The sequence below is a fragment of the Megascapheus bottae genome, chromosome 4 (assembly GCF_031878675.1).
Source record: "Megascapheus bottae isolate mThoBot1 chromosome 4, mThoBot2.hap1, whole genome shotgun sequence".
Lineage (NCBI taxonomy): Eukaryota > Metazoa > Chordata > Mammalia > Rodentia > Geomyidae > Megascapheus > Megascapheus bottae.
The window spans coordinates 76,881,021-76,904,126 of NC_143512.1; the positions used below are offsets into that span (position 1 = coordinate 76,881,021).

Here is a 23,106-nt window from a genome sequence, read left to right on the forward strand (position 1 = left end):
TCTGAATGACAAAGAAGCGAGGCATGTGTCCCTGCCAGCTGCAGGACAGATGTGCCTGAGGCATGCCACATGTGCACTGAGAGAGATTTAGAAAACTTTTGAGGACATGTGCTCCCCTGGGCCTCACTTGTTAATGAAACATGGTGAGGCCCCTTCCTCCTGTTTGCAAACACGCGGGAGACGCAGCTTCACTGGAAACCAGTGAAGTGGATTGTGCTTGGCTGTGATGAGGGTTTCATCATGCTGTGCTAAGATGGTTCAGAGTGTGTGGGGGGGGAGGGGAGAAGGGATGGGGGGAGGGTAGGAGGGATGCCGAAAGCACTTGTGCATAGAAACCAGGGCATCCAGAGAGCATGAATGGCAGTTGGACAGGAGCCAAAGGACATACGGGGCCCTTTGTGCACTGATGTCGGCTTTGAAGGACCTCCTTTGTCTATCTACAAAGTCTGTCTGATCAGAAGTGAATGTCTAAGGACTGCGAAGTTCCACGTGTGAGCATCTGCTCCTTCAACTCGACAGCAGGCACCGAAGCTAACTCTCTAGCTAGGGTGGCTTCTGACTCAGGGGTGGAGAAGCAGAAACCCAAGGAAGGGAGATGCTTTCTCCAAATCACACAGCTGGCTGGGGTTGGTGGCGGAGCAGGGGAAGAAAATACCTCGGGTCTTTTCATCCACAAATAACCTTTGCTTGCTGTGGGAAGGAAGTTTAGGCCTCAGACCCCCCGCGCCCCAACCATTTCACAGAGCAGGGCTGTGGGAATGTTCTCTTTGCTGGGGTGGAGTCTGGAGAGGGGGGTGTGTGGAACGGGGGTGGGGAAGGGGTGTCAGGGCGCAAGGATTTCCCAAGCCTGAGGTGCATCTTGTGTGAGAAGGGAAACTAAGCACAGATGGCCCGACCCAAACACTGGGAGACGTTTGGCTTGCCCCTTCCTAATGTCCACTTCTGTTGCTCAAGAGAAAAAGAGACAAGGGGGGGGAAAGAGAGAGAGAGAGAGAGAGAGAGAGAGAGAGAGAGAGAGAGAGAGAGAGAGAGAGAGAGAGAGAGAGAGAGAGAGAGAGAGAGAGAGAGAGAGAGAGGCCAGATTTCCAACAAGAACCTTTGGAAGAAACAGCTGCTGCTAGGAGTGGGTATGGGCGGCTTTCCGAAGCCCCGGGAGCTTCCATGGGGCCCTGGCGCGCGTGGGGTGGGGTGGGGGGGGGTTGCCTGGCTGTGTCCGCTCAGAAGAAGGCAGGGTTGGTGTGCTCGATGGCGCAGCGCTTGCAGTGGCGCTTCACGAACCGCAGGGCCTCCACGGACACGTCGCAGTCCTGCACGTTGAGCATCTGCAGGTCGAAGCAGTTGGCGGCCACGATCTGCAGGCCCTGGCCGGTGATGCTCTCGCAGGACTTGAGGCTGAGACGCTTGAGATTGAAGCAGTTCAGGGCCAGGCACTCCAGGCCCGTGTCGGAGACCAGGGGGCATTTGCCGATGTCCAGAGACTTGAGCTTGGCGCAGTTCTTGGCCAGGTACTCCACGCCGTGGTCCGTGAGGCCCTCGCAGCCCCTGGCGTTGAGGTAGCGCAGCTTGCTGCAGTACTTGGCGACGTAGCGCACGCCCACGTCGGTGACACGGCTGCAGTGGGCGATGCTCAGGTACCGCAGGCGCGACTCCAGCTTGGCGATCTCGCGCAGGCCGAAGTCGCTGACGAAGCGGCAGTCGCTGACGCTCAGCTCCTTGATGGAGGCGCAGTAGATCATCAGGTAGCGCAGGCCCTCGTCGGTGAGGCGCACGCAGCGCCGCAGGTAGAGGTGCGTGAGCCGCGTGCAGTGTGCCGCGATCGTGTGCAGCCCCTCGTCCTCCAGCACGAAGCAGTCCGTCATGTCCAGGTAGCGGATGGAGATCTGTTTGCCGTGCAAGGGGGACAGTTTAATGGAGGCCTCCCGGGTCAGGCTGATGCACGTCACCTTGGAGCACCCTGCACAGAAAGTCACAGAAGGCATGCTCAGAGCAGCCCAGGGAATGGGGGGGAGGAGGAGGAGGAGGATGCCTCATCCCCGGACCTGCTCCCCGCCCACACCATCCCCACCCCCGGCTCCCCACCGGGCCCTGAGGCCCTCTCTGCCCACCCGCATCCACTCCTTCCTGCCCTGGCCAAAAGAAAAGGGCTCCCCGCGCTCTCTCCACTGGCTATGGCCCCTGGATAACCAGAAAGACAAGGCTCGTGCTAACAAATGACAGGGAACGAATATCCCTACTTCTTTCCTCTTAAAAGAGTTCATCATCTATAATTAAGTGTACAGTGTCTGAATACATTGCAACTTTACACATGCAGTATGTTCCTTACACATGGACTGTAGTCTATACAGTATACATACACTTAAATGTACTGAACTACTTAGATCTATGTGTAAACAAATACAAATAGATGTGCATATTGCATCCAAACATATATACCAAAGAGAGACATTCGTTTGAGCATTTGGGACCAATAGACACACATATGCCCAAAGGCAAGAAACCAATTGAAGAAGAAAGGGTTATCAAGACAATAAGGAAAAAGTTTGGTTGCAGTATGTATGGAAGCAAACCTACTAGTGATGTGAAAAATTGGAATAGGCAGATCTTGAAGCTAGAATATCTGGAGTCAATATTTCATCTTTCCCACTCTTCATTGGTTCATCTGTTAATATCTACCTAAAATGTCTAAAAGGAAATCCCAAAACATTTAGAAAGGAGATGATCGTATTCTCAGCAAAGCAGCTGTGAAGAGGTGAGAAAATACTTTTGTTTGGATCCTGGAAAGCTCAGCCATTCACTAAATGTTTTTTAGCTCCCTTCCAAAGCAGTGAGATAAGATGACAAAGTTTAGCATGTCCTTGGTGTAGCAGAAAGGACACGGAGTTTACTATATACATAATTTTCTCTCTGTACTTTGCAAATCCCTGTGGCAGTTCTGCAGTCAGATGACTCCACTTCAGACACCTCTGCACTTTGGCTCTTTTCTGCAATATCCAGGCTTCTCCATGTCTATACAACAGCATTATTGGGGACTTTTCTCTCACCCCCTGGCAAGCTTCCCAGAAAAGTCTGATAAAACACAGGTCCTGAGAATAGCAGGGTTCAAAGGTCATGGGCTACCATGGCAAGAATTTGAAGGAGGAGTGAAGTGTACAATGCAACACCAGAAAACAGATGTGACCCATTGGGGGCTGAATCGTGCTATTCAGAGAACTCTGTGCTTTTGTGAAGTGTAATTGCTCTCCCAAAGTTGAGCTCTGAAATCTCCATTTCATTTGAGTTTCTTTCTGTGGGGTAGCTGTAATCCTGCATACATTGAATTTATTTGTCTATCTGTGATATCTACAAAGGCATTCTGTTTACCCAGATCACATTAAACTTTTATCCCTATAATTTTGGTTCCAATTTCATCTTTATCTAAAAATATCTAGCAAATCTGTTGGACTCCAGGAAGGATATAATATTCAGCCTAGGAAAATATATACCCTATCTTACAAAATGAATCCTAAATTTAATGAAAGATTAGTTTAGCTGGGGTAAGCTATTTTGATAAGATTGTAGTATCTTATATCAATAATTGGGTTGACCACAATCTTCTAGATTTGTTGAGTTTAGACTAAAAGGAAAATAAATTGCTTTGTGGATATGCAGGTAATATTTATGGGTAGTTCACACATTCATCTATTATAGATATGTGGAGAAGCTGAGAAATCATCCACTTTTGACTTCATTTTTAAAAGATGAGACATCTCAGGCTCATTGAGTTTATGTCCCTTGGACACTCAGAATAGTCTAAGTCTCTTGACTGCTGATTCAAGGATTCCATGGAGAAGTGGTACTCAGTTGAAACTATGTTGGAAATGAACTATACAACTTGTGGATGGGGTTGGGAGGGAATAAAAATCTGGCGGAGAATGACATTGTCCAAAAAGAAGTATGTGCATTACTTGACTAATGAAACAGGAACCCCCTGTACATCGTATTTATAATAAAAATAGAAAATCACAAAAAAGAGTGTGTGTAGGTAATATATGACTAACTGAGTCATAGAATTTTTGCTTTGGAAAAGGGTCTGTAACACCTGGTGAACTTCTAGACATGGAGGAACAAGGTGATGGAAGTGATGAGATCTAAAGGAATTGCTGAAAGAGAAATGGTTTGGATACACACAGAGACTTGGTCAAGAAATGAAAATAAGGGAAATATGAGACAAGAAGACAAGGTGGGTGACTGAGGAGTGTCTGCAAGGATTTGATGGAAAGTAAACCTGGAAAGGTCAGCTGGGATCAGAATACGGAGGGGGCTGCTTTAATATAAGACTAGGGTGGATAAATATTCTTCTGTAGGGAATGGAGAGGACAGATGAAACAAAGGTGACCCCTCAATTAATTTGTTCTTCATTACCATTTCCTTTTATTACTGGGCAAATGTCTACTTTGGGATATAAAATAGAGAAAACCTGCTACTGACTTCTGGGCAGGTTAATATGACCGTGCACCCAGTGTCAACAGCTGTGAGGAGCATGTGGCTAAAATTTCCATTTTGAAATAGCCAATGTGATTTCATCATTTTGAAATTTAAAAAGGATCCCAAAGAGAAACCATAATTACTCACAGTCTGTACAAAGAATGCATGGGATGCTCCTTTAACACAGATAAAACTCCCCAAAGTTTAAAATAACTTTTTCCTAACCTGAGAAAAGTAAAATGTAGTACTTATAAAATGTTCAGTCGATCTGACTGCAAAAGAATAGAATGTTGTGTTCCAAAACCTTTTTAATCAGAGGTAACATTTAGAAAAAGCTTCGTGAACTGTCCCAAATCACAAAGTGTAGAAGTGAGTTTCTACCACACCACAATGTTTTCTTTTTCCAGAATTCCTTGGAGAGAAAAAAAAATGTAAGAAACCCTCCTCATTTCCTGTTGCTATATGCCAGTGGCTGCTCATGACTAACCAAACACAGTTATGATGGTTTTGTCCTGCAGCCAGCTGAAACAGAGGAACAGCAAGCTGTTCTCCAGCAAGGAAAGAATCTGCAGAAAGTAATCGACTGCCTGCTGAAATATTTTCAAATGTCCCTTTCTGAAAGGTAGCAAGCTGAGAGCCAGATTTACCTCAGATTTTGTTGGAGGGCATCATTTACCTCAGATACTTGTAAATCCCAAATTCTGTTTATTTGCCCGGCACAGTGGGTTTGACTTTATGTTCCCTCCCCAGTAACCTCTGAGGCTGAGCCTCTCGCTCTTGACTTCTTTCCTTCCCTGCCTCTCAAGCCTTCATCTTTTGACTGTGCACTGGATGAGATAAAGGAAGGCTGTTAGTTAGGCTGGACCCCTGTCTGGCGCCAAAGTTTGACTCTCAGCTTTAATTCTTCCTGCTTGAGAGATTTTTCAAGCAAAGCAGCCATAGTGGGGATTCCCCCCCCCTCTTTTTTTAAGGAGGAAAGGTTTGCTTCGATGAACTTTCTCTTTCACTGTGTGATAGAGAATACAGCTAAAAAAAGGTCTGAAAGTATCTGAGGTGAGAAGGGTGGAGGTGACATAAAAGGCACTAGTTCCTCATAGTGGCTTTCCTCAACACTGAGAGAATGACAAGCCATCCTGAGCATAGCCTGCAGCTGAGGGGGTTTTTGTTGATTGTTTTTTGTGTGTGTTTTTGGGTGTGTTAGTCCTGGGCCTTGAACTCATGGCCTGGGCAGTGTCCCTGAGCTATCCAGCTCAGTGCTGGGACTCTACCATTTGAGACACAGCTCCATCTGTCTTTATAATGCTTAATTGGTGTTGAGTCTAACCCACTTATCTGACCCGGCTGACTGCAAACTACAATCCTCAGAACGCAGTCTCCTGAGTCCCCAGGATTACAAGTGTGAGCGCCTGGGCGCCTGGCCACAGCTAAGTCTTTAATTAATTTATTTTTATTTATTTATTTTTTTGAGGCCTGAGCACTGTCCTTGAGCTTTCTCAAGGCTTAGCACTCTACCACTTGAGCCTCAGCACCACTTCTGGCTTTTTCTCAGCAGAAGACTGGGTCGGAGACCACACGGACCCTCGACGGCCTTGATTTCAGCGCCCCAGGCTCTCTCCACTGCCCCTTCTCGGGCATCCAGCCAGTCGGCCCCTGTTCTGGTCCTCTGGATGGAGGCAGCCCGCGGGCAGGCGTCGCTGCCTCGACTTACCCGACACGTCCAGGTGCTCCAGGTTGGGGCAGAGGGACACGACGTCGAAGACGGCCTCGTTGGAGATGTTGTAACAGCCGGAGACCTCGAGGCGCCGCAGCTCGGGGCAGCACTGGGCGATGGTGTAGAGGCCGCGGTCGGTGAGGCGCCGGCAGCCGCTCACCACGACGGTCTCCAGCATGAGGCAGACGTTGGGGGTGTCCTGGCAGAGCCGGCGGGTGAGCACCCGGAGGGCGCGGTCGGCAGGCACGGTCTCCCCCGCCAGGCGGATGGTCCTCCAGAGGCGCGCGTCCCAGGCCAGGTTGTACCAGCGGCGGCACACGCGCGCGCAGCGGCACAGCTGGTTGGTGGGCAGGAAGGAGAAGACGTGCACCAGGGCCGGGTCGGGCAGCCGGTCGATGCTGGCCTGTTCCTTCGGGGGCCTGGAGGCCAGGCGGATGAGGGGGTGCGTGAGGCGGGCCGGAGGCGGAGGGTGCACCAGGGCCACTGTCTCCCCGGTGATGGATGAGGACGAGGTGGACGAGCCCCGTCCATTCTGAAATCCTGGCAGAGCGGGTGGGCAGATCAAGGCTGGGCTGGGCGTGCTCAGGGTGCGCATGCTCAGGTCCGAGTCTGGGGAGGGGGACAGAGGACACCGCGTTAGGGAGGATGGCCTGCGCGCAGAGCCCCAGGCGGGCGGGGGGCGCAGGGGGACGCAGGGCTCTCCACGACCGGGGGCACCCCCCACCCCAACCCCTCCAACAGCAAGGGCTCAGCTGGGATCCTTTCTTGTGATCCGGACACAACAGCCCTGGGGTATAATAACAGCACCAAAGAGCCTGGCATGGCGGAAAGTCATTCCTGTCTGCGCTGCTATACCAAAGGAACCCTTCCTTCTCTCTTGTGTACTCGGTAGCAGATGATCAGGAGAGCCTTAAACAGAAACCAGAAGCATGGCACGGCAGCTCACGCCTGTAATCCTAGCGTCTCTGGAGGCTGAGAGCTGAGGATCGCGGTTCAAAGCCAGCCTGGGCATGAAAATCCTTGAGACTCTTATCTCCAATTAACCACCAGAAAACCCGACGTGGGGCTGTGGATCAAGGGGTAGGGTGGTAGCCTTGTGCCAAAGAGCTCAGGGACAATGACCAGGTCCAGAGTTCAAGTCCTCCTTCCCCTCCAAAATACATACCAATTAATGTGTGTGTGTGTGTGTGTGTGTGTGTGTGTGTGTGTAAACCAATTAGGTCTTTTATGTCTTCTATTCAAGCTATCATGAAACAGACCAGGGACATCATCCAAACTTAGAGCACTGCCTCTGTTGTATTTTTCTTAGAGCAACAAACAGTGTACTTGGAACCAAGAAAGAAAGATCATCTTAGGCTCTGAATGCTGATGTCCAAGCAGTTATGGAAGATCTTCAAATCTCTCTCTAGCCTGGATTTATTCCATTCCTCTTGAAAGATAAGACGTTTCACATGGCCCTGCAGACACCTGGACAGAGTTAGGTCCCTGAGGCACAAATATGTTTACTGTGAATGAAAGAGTGTGTGTGTGTGTGTGTGTGTGTGTGTGTGTGTGTGTGTGTGTGTGTTACAATGTCTTTGCTTGAGTCCTACAGCACTGAAGGGAACAGAGTGAATCCATGCAGGGTGCTAAGTTTACCCGTGCCTGTTCTTTGCCTGTAACCATACCTGAGTGTCAAAGGAATTGCTCAGGAAGTGATGGGGAGCCCGATCGTTCTGGGGAGCATTCTGCTCTGTGGGATGCAGCCATGGTATCTTCCCTACTCTCCTGCCTGGGCTCAGCAGCAAACTCTCAGGAGAAATTCTAGACTTCTCTCCCCTCCTCCAAAGAGGGGAAGTAGTGTGCAAGGTTTGTGATTTCAGGATACACACTAGTGCTGGCTGCACCAGGGCTTTCCTGCTCATTCTACAGGGGTTGAGGACATTTGCAAGGATACAGTTCATCATCATTGGATAACTAGCATCATATCATTAAAAACTGAGAAGTGATAAATACCAACTACATATATGCAAGCCCAGAAATTATGCCAAAATATCTATGCTTGGTAGTTTTCTCACATATAGCTATTTACATGTATGAATGCATCTACCAGCAATATAGCTCCTATATGCAAGCCATTAAGTTTAGAAATATATTTTATTATAAATAAAATATGCATAGTTTCTCACACAATGTGTCCAGAAGTTATTAATGATATTAGGTATGACTTATAGACATATAAATTGTTATGTAGAACTATCATGTCTACCAGAATATGTCTGGAGACAAGGAATAGAGCATAGCTTCAAGTCCAGACCAGAAGAACAGACTGGCCAAGTCTGCTTTGTACATAACTTCCTTTCTGAGAAGCTCAGCTAACATAACAATTACCTGATTTTTTTTTCCTGAGAACTTTGAAACAGGGATTTTAATCCCTAGATTCCAGACATACATGCAAGAGAGGGGAGCTAATGAGAGCCCTGAGATGACAGGCAAGAGACAGCTGTATTCTCCTTCTGGCCTTAAGATGGTGTGACACAAGTAAACAGATCGACAGCTGTCTATATTGAACTTTGGATAGTTTGTGTGTGAACATTTATTGAGACTTGAATATTTCTTTCCTGTGATTTTCTACTTACTGTCACCTTGAGATGAGATCACACTCTTGACCTTAGTTATCATGGAGCTGATTTTAATACCTGGTATACTTTTGTGCTAGTTGTGTGTGTGTGTGTGTGTGTGTGTGTGTGTGTGTGTGTGCCATTACATCTTTTTTTAAACTTTCCCTTTCATTAAATGAAGACATTCGTGAATGGAATATGGTAGAACTCCTTACTACCAGAGATATTTTTGAATGGAGAAAATGAGATTAGCAAAAAGTGCCAAATAAAATATACATGACCAAAGCTTCTGTCAAAAAACAGATTATCTGCTGCTTGAAACTGACCTCAAATTCTGGTTTATAGCAAAGACTCTAGGTCATTTTTTTGAGGGAAAAAATGTCACCTGAAATATCAGAAAGAAAATGCCCGGATTTAAACATAGTAGTGTATTTCTCTAAAATACTTTAAAATCCCAGAACATACATAGGGTAAGTAGCCTTCTCCATCAAGACTTGCTCTATTTGTTGGCAGTCTTTGAGAAGACTTTTTTTTAAGGACTAAGTACATAAACTGATAATGAAATCTGTTAAAAAGTGAGTTCACTGACTCATAAGCATGCACCATCTAATAGCATTTCAGTCAATAACGGACAACAAAAAGATTGTGGCCCAATGATAAAGCCATCATAACTTCATAAATAGACTTATTCTGTGATGTTCTCATAGCAATGAAATCCTCCATTGATCCATTTTTTAGTGTGGTGTGTGCGTGTGTGTGTGTGTGTGTGTGTGTGTGTGTGTGTGTGTGTGTATGCTGGTCCTGGGGCTTAAACTCGGAATCTGGTCCTGTCCCATGAGATTTTGCTCAAGGCTAGCACTCTACCAGTAGAGCCACAGCTTGACCTTTGGCATTTTAGTAGAAAATCTTTTTATTTAGAAATTAGAATTTCAAGAATTTCCTGCCTATGCTGGCTTTGAATGATGATCCTAAGATCTCAGCTCCCTGAGTAGTAAGATCATAGGTGTGAATCATTGGCATCCTGCTGTAGCTCTGCTGTTCGAAGATGTATGAGAAGGTGGGAAAATGAACTGAGTTGTAGAAAGTAAGAAACTTCTCATGGGAAATGTTCCCCATGTACCAAGAATGCACATTTGATTAGTATCAAATAAAAGAATTAGAAAAGATGTTAATTGTATATCTGTAAGACTTGAAGAAAGATAGATATTAACACAATCAAAAATCATGAAAGAAGAATTAGAAGAGAAATGAACACAAAATTGTATAGGGCATATACTTTGAGGTCTGTATCTCTTAAAGATATTGGAAAAGAAGACAGAAAAAGAATAAGACCGAATAAGCAGACAAGATGGCTGCTAGAAATGTTATTGATAAGGAAGGGATGCATAGAGGAATATTAAAATTCCATAAGTTACACTAATTTAATTACATTTGTAGGCAGAAAACAGTATTCATTTATTCAGTGAGTGATTTAACAGACCATTTTACTTGTGCCCAGTTTAGATCTAGGAAGGGAGCTACTGCATTTGACTAAATTATAAACTAAATCCTCCGAGCCCACCTCCTTTCTGTACTCCCAAACCTGTTAAAAATACTGCCACAGCCTAGACTTTGGCATATACAATTTCTTGGAATCCATTAGGATAGAAAAGTTTGTCTAATTCTTAGGGCAGGAGACATCAATTCTCAAAAATCTGTTTGACATAATGGTGTTCCTTAATTCAAATAAATATACTGTACTTTTTATGTATTGATGCAATTTTCTGTTGAATAATTCAAGCTAACAGATAAGGGGTGCTGTAAAGTTTAAGGAATTCTGGCTTCATTAATAATGTAGAATAGCCTCAAATATGTCATTTGTGCTAGAAAAATCTGGTTTTTGTTCTTAAAGGACTTTAAGTGTGTTAAGAACACAACAAATATTAACTCTATTTTTCTTGAAGAACCCCCCCCCCCAAACATTTGGTCTCTCTCTCATGGTTAAAAGGTTCTGAAAAATTTACATCTTTAGTAATTACAATACAGTATCAAAAGTATTCAAGGCATCTTTTACACACATGCTTATTAACTACATTTTTGTGTAACTAGTGAGCTGCCTGTTTTGTACAAGTTTTTATTTTCAAACCACTGCTGTTTATACTCTAGAAAGTTTATTTATATTATGGGCTTTGAAAGTCAAAATTTACAAAGCTACCTTGAATTTCCTCCTTCTGATTACTAAAATTTTGTGCAAGATGCTTTCCATTAGAAGTTGTGTTTCTCCTCAAGAATCCTTGCCATAAAAAGCAAGGTTCTTTTCTTAGCTTAAAACTCAAGTTTAGAAAAATAGATCCACAAAACCTAGCTACTGAGAAAATAATACACTCTTGAGAAGTTTCTTATCTTCTTGTTTTATTTTAAAATACTTTCTTTCAATGTGTTCAGATCATGCAAGCAACCTGGAACTGACTTCAGGCACTAGTTACTATTTAGTAGAAATTTAGCTAGAGAATCAAGCCTTCTCTTTCATATGGAAGGATCCATGTTAGGACACAAGAAAGAGTTCATCGGGGAACTTTTATTGGGAAATGATACCTACAGGATCAAATGATGGCTGACTCCTTCCTGCAGACATAACACCTGTTCTGCTAGTCACCTGGAACAGCTTCATTTGTGTAGATCTGTGAAGATCTTTTCTGAAAATTATTTTTTGTCATTTGTGGAACTTGATCCCAGGGCCTGAGCACTGTCCTTGAGCGCTTTTGCTCGAGGCTGGGGCTCTACCACTTTGAGTCACAGCACTACTTCTGGTTTTCTGGTAATTAATTGGAAACAAAAGCATCGCAAACTTCCCTATCTGGGCTGGCTATGAACTGTGGTCCTCAGTTCTCAGCTTCCTGAGTAGTCAGGATTACTACTATATCTAAGCTAGTCTGATGTCTAGCTCTTTGTTGACGCTTTAACACCAGTTTGTCAGTGCTATCCAATATTTGATTGCTATGTAAATTAAGCCTAGGTTCTATTTTGCCTTTAATTCTTCTGAAAGAGAATATTCACCCAGCACTTAGCTAAAGAAACTTTTACACTGCAGTGATCTAAAACCCATAAATAAATAAAAAAAGCTAGTGCAATGTACAGAACAACTTCTTTGGATTTTGCCTACATTGTGCGTATCCAGAAGGATATTCCAGGAAATTTATGTCTGAGGAAAGATTAGGTAACTTTGGAAACTATCTTAATCCTAGATCATAATTCACCAGATTCTTTTTGATTTTAGCATGTGTTGAAATGGTGCTGTCTTAGAAACCTACTTTACTTACAAGGTGGGAAAAGGGGGATAGGTATTCCTTGATGGAAAGTAGAATGTCTTGTCCCAGAAAAACTACTAGTAGTAGGAGCTACTTTTGTCACAAGGCAAAAAAACGAATCTATGAAGGAACGAAGGAGGAGCTTTTTAAAAATATATAAACTTCACTAAACAGTTGTCAATCTTCCATTTTGATAATAAAAAAACAGAATGGGTGGGAAGAAGGGAAAACGAGGTAATTGGGAAGGGATGAGGGGAGGGAAACAAGGATAATACCATGAGAAGGGTTATCAATGTGTGAGAACTAATACACCTACTACCTGATGAATGCAACTATAACCCCTCTATACATTATCCCGACAATAAAATAAAATAAAATAGAAAACAGAGTGGGTGCCAAGGGCTCATACTTGTAAGCCTAGCTACTCAAGAAGCTGATATCTAAGGATCGCAGTGGTTTGAAGTTAGTTCAAGCACAAAAGTCTCTGAGACTTCATCTCCAATTATCCAGCAAAACAAAGAAAAAAAAGAAATGAGACTGGAGGCCTGGTTCAAGAGGTAGATACCAGACATGAGTGAAAAAGTTGAGTGAAAAGATAAAAATCCTGAGATCAAGTTTCAGGACTGAAGCAAAAAAAAAAAAAAAAACCCAAACAAACAGAAAGCAAGAACCAACACAAAATCAAATCCAAAACCACAACTAGACCTTAGGTTCAAAATCTTTCACAGGCAGTACCTGGCCTTTAGCAACATTTTTACTGGTTTTTGTTGTTGTTGTTGTTGTGGTGGTGGTGCGTGTTAGAATTTATTTTTACTTAAGCATGATTTATTTATAGGCAGGGGCATGCCAGTTTTCCAAGTGTTGAATAGAAGTGCAGTGCTTAATAAATGGCCTGAATCTGGGCAACATTGTTGAGGTCAATGATAGATGAAGTTGGATTCGTATGTCTTCTCTATCATATACACTTTGCCTCATCTGCATGGAGCCATTGAAACTCATGAGCCACAAAACAGGAAATAATTTCACCCTCTTCACAAGCTAGCCTAGCAAAGCCCCTGACAAGAGATAGTATCATCAGTAGAGGCTTTTAAGACATTGCTCATTCTCTACTGATGTCTTCATGGGAAAGAAGTTTTGGGCTTCTCTACCATGGCCTCTGTTCTAAGGGACATGGAGGCCTGCTACCTCTTTCAGCTTCTCCCACGACTGCTGCAATAGTGCCTCTTTCTCTTCTGCTTTTCCTTTTCCCTAAGCAGTCACTTGCTGACCCTCTCTGTGGCAAACCCCTAACAGGGAGGTGGCCCCGGAATTGTATCCTTCATTCTTTTCCGTCTCTCAGCATCTGGTCTCTTCACAACTGTTTTTGCTTCCTGCACAGCTATGATGAAAATCAGTTGTGACACAGTGACCCACTTTTTATTGATTGTAATGGACTCTCATGGACCTTTTGCTTAGTCTGGACTCATATACACAATTTTCCATCTTTCGGCCTCCTAAGAACTAGAATTACAGGTGTGATCCACTGTGCTGAGCTTCAAAAAATGGATAAATGACTAATATCATGCTTCACTATGAGTAAATGCATTACCTAGGAAATAAAGTATACTTTTATAGAATGTGTGTGTCAGACTTCCAGAAAATTCATACCTCTGAGCACATGCTCGTGATACATGAAAACTCAAAGTGAATAAAAAAGAGAAATAATTTTAAAATTGGCCTAGAGTTTTAGGACTTGTGTGTGTGTGTGTGTGTGTGTGTGTGTGTGTGTGTGTGTGTGTGTGTACGCCTGCATGTTGACTTTTGTGCATGTACCTCAAAGTAGTATTGTTAGATCATGCAGAAGTTATATTTTTAGTTTTGTGAGGAATTTCAACACTTTTCTATTGTGGTTTAGCACTTAATAGTTTGTATTTGCTTTGATATTGTATTTCATGCTAGTGGCTTGAGTTTTCTTCCAGGTATTTTGCTACTGTCATATTTGTCTAGTGTTAAAATACTTACTTCTGTTAAATTAGTAAAATATTGCCAAAGATACAAAAATATTTTGGATGCCTTCTTTATGGGTTAACCAGAGGAACTGTTTGAGCCAGAAATAGTTTCAGTTGATTCAATGAACTGCCTAAAGATAGACTTAAAAAATATTTGGGGCCAGATTATTTGTAGGCTGATCTCTATGTAATGGATTAATTCTTTCTGGTGAAAATTTCAGGTGTCTTTAGATGATTTATAATAAGAAAAATATAAAATTACGTGGTTATTTCACCTCTGATTACAAAACAAAATACTACTACTTCATTGCTTTGGAACTAGTATTAAGTAATTTTGGAGAAAAAATAGCATCGTTTATAGTTAAAAGTTTGCTTTGCTATGCCTCAATCATTAAGACAATGAAAAGATGATTAAAATATCCCCTTGCAAATGGTGATTTTGACTCATTCGCTGATGTTGAGTCATATGAAATAACATAGATGAATACTCAGTGATAGCTATTATAGTATTAAATGCAGTACACAAGAACATACATTATTTCCATTACTAAAAATACCCCAGCCAAATATAGTCAAGTAGTTATGAAATAGAAATTTTGAGTATTTCAGGAAAAAAAATTGAGGAACATTGTCACCAAGGCTGGCATGTGACATAGCAAACATGTAGTGTATAATCCAACTATTTTTTTTTATAATTTTTTATTGCAATTAATAAAAGGGTTACATGATATTTGCCAGATAGAAGGTGCATTAATTCACATACATTGATACCCTTTCACATGTCTTGGTACCCATTTCCCTCCCCCCCCCACTACCCCCATCTTGGTTTTCCCCCCTTCCCTATCAAATTTCAAATAACCAAATACAAATAAATTCAATATATCAGATAACAAAGTGAGATACTGTAACAATATGAGGTACCCAAGAGACAGCAAAGGAGATGAAAGATAACATAGTAGATTAAGGACAACAATCATTCATTATATGGCTTTTGTTTCAGTATCCTGGAGGTCCTTTCAATTAGCTTCATACTATATGGTCTTATGTATCAAGGTTTTGCTCTATTGCAGATCTCTGCTAGTAGAGCCCAAGGTTTCTCCTGGTTATGACAAATGAGGGAAACCATTGAGCCTAAGTTCCTTTGAGTCTGGCTTACTTCACTTAATATGATTTTTTCTAAGTCTTTCCATTTCCTAACAAATGGGTCGATGTCATTTTTTCTGACAGCAGCATAGAATTCCATTGTGTACAAATACCACAACTTGTTGATCCACTCATCAACTGAGGGACATCTAGGTTGGTTCCATATCTTTGCTATGGTGAATAATGCTGCAATGAACATTGTTGTGCTAGTGGATTTAGTATGCCCTAGATTTTGGATGGTTGGGTAAATGCCAAGTAGTGGAATTGCTGGGTCATAGGGGAGTTCTATGTTTAGCCTTTTGAGGCACTGCTATACTGCTTTCCATAGTGGTTGAACGAGTTTGCACTCCCACCAACAGTGTAGTAGTGATCCCTCCTGGCTACATCCCCTCCAGCATCTGTTGTTATTAATCCAACTATTTTTAAACTTAAAATTCCTAGAAATACTTTTGACTCAAACTATCTTTCAATATTGGAAATAGTTTTACTTTTTATAACTTGAATTAAAGACTAAAAACTAGAAGCAACCCTTTCCAACCATAAGCTACCTAATATTTCATCATAGCAAGGAGTATCTACTTTCGCCACAAAATTCCTGAAAAGTATAATTACTCTTCTTGGCATTTGACAATGCTGTATAATCAAAATAAGATATTCACATCAGAGTTATGAATTTTGTGTAAGTCCACTGTGACTTAGTCCCCCATATCATAGTCGGTTGAAACTACATTTGACTGATGAATAACCTAGTAGGAACAAATATGGCTCCAAAGTTGGAAGCATGTTACAATATAAGAGTCTGTCTTCTAATTAGATTCTTCAAGAGAATAGCACTTGAAGTGATCCTGGAGTAAAGCGTGCCAGAATGCAAGAGGATGAGGAGATCCTAATCAGATTTCATGCCGCTCTACTTTACACTCCTTAACCCAATCTCTAAATTAGCATGGACTCCAGGTAGGTGTGATTTGGAAGAAACATTTACCAAAACAATTTAGAGACAGATCCTTTAAGAAATATTTCGTTTTCTAGACAGGGCCCTTTCTCAACTCTTCATTTCTAAAATATTACATACAGAGTTTTGACATGGGCTTCTCTCCTCCATGAAGTCTTGTTGTTCGCTTAGCAGCATGGTGTCTTGTAAGAAGCTCCCAGATGGATCAGTGTGGGAACCACTGTGTTTCTCCCTCTTAGCACTTTTGCTAAAGAGATCCTGAGTGCAGTATGGGAGATGGATACTATTCAGTGTCACAGGGCTGACACCAGAATTACTCAGACCTGTTACATGGAACCTAGAGATCTGAGGAGAGAGACTGAATCCCCCTTGATGGATGGACCTCGTGATCTTCAATTCTGAGAATGGTCCCACTACTTCTCTTTGTTTAGAGGCCTCCATGAAGAAACTGGACTGTTGCCTCCAAACTGTGCAGAGCCAACTTGAAACCTACCAAAGGAAATTCTCTCCTAATGAATGAGTATTCAGCTTGAACATACCATAAAAAGACATGCTATAATAAGAGCAGATGTTAGTGTATTTCATAGAAAGCAACTCGAGCCAATTCCTCAAGTCATCCAGATACTTCTTTTAATCCAAGAATCTGAGTTCTTTTCTGTATATTATTCAGTTCTCTTCAGTCAACATAATGGCAGCAAATGGCCAAAACACGCTGGCTTAGAAAGCAGATCATTTAGATAATGATACTGGTGTAGACACAGATGTGACACTGGGACCACAGGGACATGCAGAATTCTCAGCTTCCCATGTTGGGGCATCTGTACCTTTTAGGGAAAACAAACTTATAACTTCACAGCTTTAAACATCCGGTTCTATCCAAACTCTTAAACATATGCTGCAAAGAAGGGAAAAATTCCCCAGAGCCATGTGAAAGCAAGATGAGCATATAAAACTGTCACTGTCACCAGGCACTGTGGCACAGTGGCTCATGCCTGTAATCCTAGCTATTCAGGAGGCTGAGATCTGAAGATCATGGTTCAAAACCAGCCCGGGCATAAAAGTCCATGAGATTCTTATTGCCAATTAATCACCAGAAAACCGGAAGTGGCACTGTGGCTCAAGGAGTATGGTGGTAGCCTTGAGCTGAAGAGCTCAGGGACAGCGCCCATGTCCAGAGTTCAAGTCCCATGACCCACAAAAAACCAAAACCAAAACCAAAACCCCAAACTGTCACTGTGCACGCTGAAGCCACAGAGCAAGTATTAGGAGCAACTACATGAGAAGTAGCTACCTGGGACCTTTCCCATTTGGAGTATCAGACACTGAACTCAGCTGTGGATCATTGGGGTTGATGTTTATAGGCCTTCCTCAAATGCAGTTTTCTGCCTGTGGTCATCACAGCATCTTTGATTGAATGAACAAGGCAAGTTCATGCCATTGGAATCTTTAGGAATTGGTATTCTAAATGATTACTGATTTTTTTTTTAAAAACCTGTACAGTACACAACAAGATATGACATTGCACCTGGATTAAAATTCCTTAAGAAGGGAAATACAGTTATTTATATTCATGTGTGAATACTTTGTGGTTCATGCTGAGGTGAGAGAATCAGTCAGGCCTTGGTCTCACATAGATGGACAAAATTTGGTATGACATCTGATTTAATTTTGATTTTGCCATATTCTTATTTGTTCTAATACTGTAATCTCACATAGGAAGCATCTTGGTAGGAAGTTAATTATAGCTGATTAATTAAAACTCATAATAACAAGTAGCTAGTACCTGATTCATCTCAAATCCAGATGCTTATATCCCTGAAAAATACTCAACGCGATAGAATTCAGGGATGGGCCTAAGTGAGAGTACTAGGTCATGAAGATGGGTCCTTTGTGAATAGGAATTGATACCCAGATAGCTCTCTTGCCTCCTTTTCCATGTGAGTATGAGATCAAGAACACACATGAACATAAAGAAAACCTCTAGGAAAAGATGAAGAACCTCCTTTCTGGATTTTCCAGTTTCTAGAACTTAAGAAATAAATTTCATTTCTGCATAGTCCACACTGTCTATCATATTTTGTTATAGCTGCTTGGATATACTAAGGCATTTAGGAAGCTATGGAGGCCAAATATACAGCTTTTATAAGTTGTAGTAGACACTGTAGAATCTACTAAGATGAATGCTAAGAAATTGTCCTTCTGATTATTCCAATATCTCTAAATCTCTTAATATCTCTACATGTTTTGGAAGTTACATAAGTTTCTAATGTGTTTCTAAAATGTTTAGGTTTGGATAAGAGTCCAGAGTGTTCTTAAAGATTTTTACAGTTGGGCTCATTTCACAGGTTTCCTATGTGATTTATCTTTGAATTATGAATTGAAATCATCCTTTACAAAACTGGAGGTTGTTAAACATGACAGCGCACACCTGTAATCTCAGTGCTTGGGAGGTTGAGGCAGGAGAATCACTAGTTTGAGGTCAGTCTTTGGAACCTCCTGAGGTCCTGTCTCACAAACAAACAAACAAAATAGAACCAGAAATCTATGAATGAGGCCAATGGCTGCTTATGTTTATAAAGAATACCAGAAATTAGTATAATGATGGTTTTCTTTCTCCTTGAACCAAACTGTTTACACTTGAGTCAATCAATTCTACTTCAGTTTTTACCTTAATAGTCTTTGGTTTTATGGTTTATGTGTGATACATGTTCTAGGTTGTATGGTTTAACTAGCTGATTTGGTTAATGGACAATGATAATTATCCTGGCATTTATGAAGGCGTTCATGTAAAAGGCATGGGGACTATCTTCCTCATGCAAAGTAGGTGACTCTGATTTCCTGTCTCTGTTGGTCATCTTGCATCTGACAGTGGCTCACCTGTCTTTTAGCACGAAGAATAATCCTGAGGACCAAGAAAAGAAGATTTTTTTCATTTTCTCCTTGTAATTCTGAGCCTGTTCAGAGGGTGGCAAAGACCCAGCACATGAGAAAGGATTACATGTAGTAGGGTTTAGCAAACTTGTCTGTGGAGCTGCCCTTCAATCATCTCAAGTGAAAGAATATCGTAGTCAGGTGCCAGGGCTCATGCCTGTGATCATCGCTATTCAGAGGCTGAGCTATGGAGGGCCGTGGTTCAAAACCAGTCCAAGCAAGCAAGTTGAAGAGATTCCATCTTCAATTATCCAACAAAATACCAGGATGAAGTTATAATTGAAATGGTAAAACCTAGAGCAAGATTGCTAAGTAAGAATGGGAGGCCCTGAGTTCCAGTTCTGATTCTGGCACAGAAAAGCTCTGGGGAGGACATCTATGAATCAGCGAATGAATGATGAATACAGAGTACTATCATTTATTTTGTATAAATAAACTGATTATACATAATATATGTATATATACTAAATACAGACACAATGAGGATATCACAAATAGGGCAAATTCTATATCCAGAAAAAAAAAATCAAGAATCTGAGAAAGCTGGGCCGAGAATCTGAAAACTGGAATTGGAATCTAATGTATTTACATGGTGCACTTTTTTTTTTCTTTTTTTTTTTGTCGGTTGTGGGACTTGAACTCTGGTTCTGGGCATTGTCACTGACTTCTTCAGCTCAAGGCTACTGCCCTACCCCTTGAGCCACAGCATCACTTCTTGTTTTCTGATGAGTAATTGGAGAGTGGAGTCTCACAGACTTTTTAGTTCCCAGGCTGGCTTTGAACCTCGATCTTCAGATCTCAGTCTCCTAAGTAGCTAGGAGTGTGAGCTACTGCGCCCAGCTTACATGGTGCATTTTGAAAATAGACCTAAGAGCCAATTACTCTTGGTACTAGTGGTCTGCCGGGGCCTACCGGCAGCAAATTGGGGTTCCTGAAATAGGGGGCAGGGACTGGAAAAAATAGAAGAGAGCCAAACACATCGGGTCCGGGAGGTCTGCAGCCCAGGCAAAAACTGCAGCCTCGTTTATTATCAACTCAAAGCTTATATCCCTTCTGGAGACCAGGGTACTGCCAGGTGTTACATCCAGATGGTTAATCAGGGAACTGTTGGGGGTTACATTCATATGGTAAATCTCAGATCAACTGAACAGGAGAAGGCCAAAAAACAATAAGACAATCAAGCAATTATCTGATGCAAATCAAAGTACAGTTTGATTCCACTCTGGCTCCCAACAGTGGTCAATACAAGGAGCAAATTTCTGATGAATGACTCAACAGACAATGACGTTTTCTTAGGTATGTATATTTAACAAAGCATTACTTTTTACTTTCTTAGCTTGGATATTTCTGTCAACATTCTTCTAAGAAGCCATTAAAAGCACCTTTTCTTATCCATCTATATCTTGGAACATGCTTAGAGACTCTAGCTATATTTCTTTGGCATTAATGATTTATTTTGTGGGGTTTCACATTCAGGTCCCTGGGTAGCTCCTGTTTGACTGATTGCAAGGCCTCCCCCTTCTGGTGTGTGTAATACATTGATGTGGCTGCTCATCTCTTAAGATGAGCTGGAGGAACTCAGAGAGGTTTTATACACTCCTTGTTTCTCAAGTATTCAGAATTTAAGTAATAAAACATTACTTTTTTCAAATCCATTTATCTCAGTGGGAACTTCTCTACCTAAATGATCTCACATGTTAGCATTTCAATCAGCAGAACCTTCCAAGCAGAACAATGTTTCAGAACACTAAAGTAGGGGCTGGGAGTTTGGCCTAGTGGTAGAGTGCTTGCCAAGCATGCACAAGGACCTGGGTTCAATTCCTCAGTACCACATACATAGAAAAAAAAAGCCAGAAGTTGTGCTGAGGCTCAAGTCGTAGAGCTCTAGCCTTGAGAAAGTCCAAGGACAGTGCTCAGGCCCTGAGCTCAAGCCTAGGACTGCCCCCCCCCAAAGAACATTAAATTAATATAATGCAATTATTAAATTAATGATAAATATAGCAAATTAATATAAATGATATAATGATTGGCAGCACATGAGACTATACATTATTGTGGTGACCCTCTCTATCCATTGGTTCATTCAACCAGTGGAAGACTGAAAATCTTCAGGAAGCTACTTGTCCTGAACAAGGGCAGACTTTTGTCTTCATTCCTTCAACAGTGCAGTATACCAACAACTCATATAAAATCTGCATTTTGTTAGGTGTTGAAAGAAACATAAAGACTTAAAATTTATGGGAAGATGAGTATAGGTTATATGCAAATACTGTCAAATTTTATGTATTATACTTGTGAATCTCTGGAATTTAGAATTAGTTCTAGGACAAATACTCTAAGAAGAACAGTATATATAAATGCTGTGTATACATTATATTAGGGATATATATCATGTACATATGATATACACATGCACATACACTTATCTTAGGGAATATATATGTCTATATATCTATGTATTGTTTTTGAAAGTTCTATGAACTATTTAGTCCTCTTGAAGAAGAAATGGGAAAAAAGTCATTATAAGAAATGGGATTTGTTGGCCAAAAAGTAGATACTTGGCAGGAGGGGAGCAGTACAATGAAGTGACTTCCCAGCTGGAAGGAACAATACACCTAGGGAATAGGACTGCAAATGCATAAGCTATTGAACAGGCTCAGAATGTAGCTCATAGCTACAGTCCTTCTCTAGGCATAATGGATTAACTGAGCTAAGGATATGCTGAGCTTTATCTACTTCTCTATGAAAGCAGCTCAGGAAGACACCTTTGTCCTTAGTACATATTCTTAGCTCTAGATTTAAAATCTAAGGATAATTTTATTAGAATATATGCATAAACTGGTCTTTGAGAGAGAGCTAAACTGCAGCTCCTCATTGTTCCCTTCTAATATCATCTCTTCTTCCTCTCTTCCTCTGTCAGTCTTTATCTCTCTCTTTTCCTCTCTGTCTCAGTCTGTCTGTCTGTCTGTCTGTCTCTGTCTCTCTCTACTCTCTCTCTCTGTCTCTCTCTCTCTCTCTCTCTCTCCCTCTCTCTCTATCTCTCTCTCTCTCTCTCTCTCTCTCTCTCTCTCTCTCTCTCTCTCTCTCTCTCTCTCTCTCTCTCTCACACACACACACACACACACACACACACACACACACAATCTACCAATCAGCCAAACTAGTGGCTAGCATTGGGGGGGGGTCACTGGACATCAAGGCCAAGTTTATAGGTTATGGCCCTAGTATTTTCAGGCAAATCAACAAAAATTTAATATAATTGGGAAGAATAGCCGTTATCTTTGTTATACCTGAACTAAGTGGCTTGATGGAGATATTCTCCCTGTAGAATTGTCCTAACTCATGGAGTTCCAGGGCTGCTGGGAGGGGTGGGGGTGAGTGAATCTGATTTATGGTGTTTACATGGAGGAAGCCAAAGGTCAACAGAAAACTCTGGCTAGATAATGTTTTCACTTTTGGCACAGGCACATCAATTGTATTACAATTTTAGGCTGATTTTGTGATGTATCTTGTTCTTATTTGGATGAATCACAGTGATACTAGTCTGGATGTGTATCTCAGAGGCAGAGCGCTTGCCTAGCATGTGCAGAGTTCTGTCCTCAATTCCCAACACTGTAAGAAAATCACACACACACACACACACAAGAAGAAGACAGATGCTGATTGTCAGTGATGGCTTCCTAGTTCTGCATCTTCTATTCTTTTTTTTTCAACTCAGTGCTTTCTCCTTGGCTCAACCATAACTGGTTTCTGCACTGTCAGTGGAATTCAGAACCATGCTTTTGCTTATCCAAAGGCCGACCTTGTTCAGACTTCAATGTCATATTTCTACTTTTTCTTTTAATTCCTCCTTGATATGACATGAAATACAGATGAAGAAGACACTTCATTCTTTTACTGAAGCTTGACTTCTAATCTCCTATACTAACACATTACCTCTGTTTCAACTCTTCCTTCTCATCCTTCTTGTGAATTTATCTACTGATTTCAAAATCTTTTTAGCTCTAGAATGTATGCCTAATACAAACCA

General features: G+C 41.9%; 1 protein-coding gene across 2 annotated transcripts in view; it reads right to left on the reverse strand.

The window, feature by feature from the left end:
• Window positions 1-1,191: 1,191 nt before the first annotated feature.
• Fbxl7 (F-box and leucine rich repeat protein 7) overlaps window positions 1,192-23,106 on the reverse strand; it is a 322,258-nt gene continuing 300,343 nt past the window's right edge. For both annotated transcript variants that reach the window (XM_090332112.1, XM_090332113.1), the window contains exons 3-4: window positions 6,173-6,784; window positions 1,192-1,954 (exon numbers count right to left, since the gene is read on the reverse strand). In XM_090332112.1, coding sequence (XP_090188238.1) covers window positions 1,218-1,954; window positions 6,173-6,784 — 1,349 coding nt within the window. In that variant the 3' untranslated portion in view covers window positions 1,192-1,217. The remainder of the gene's footprint in view (window positions 1,955-6,172; window positions 6,785-23,106) is intronic.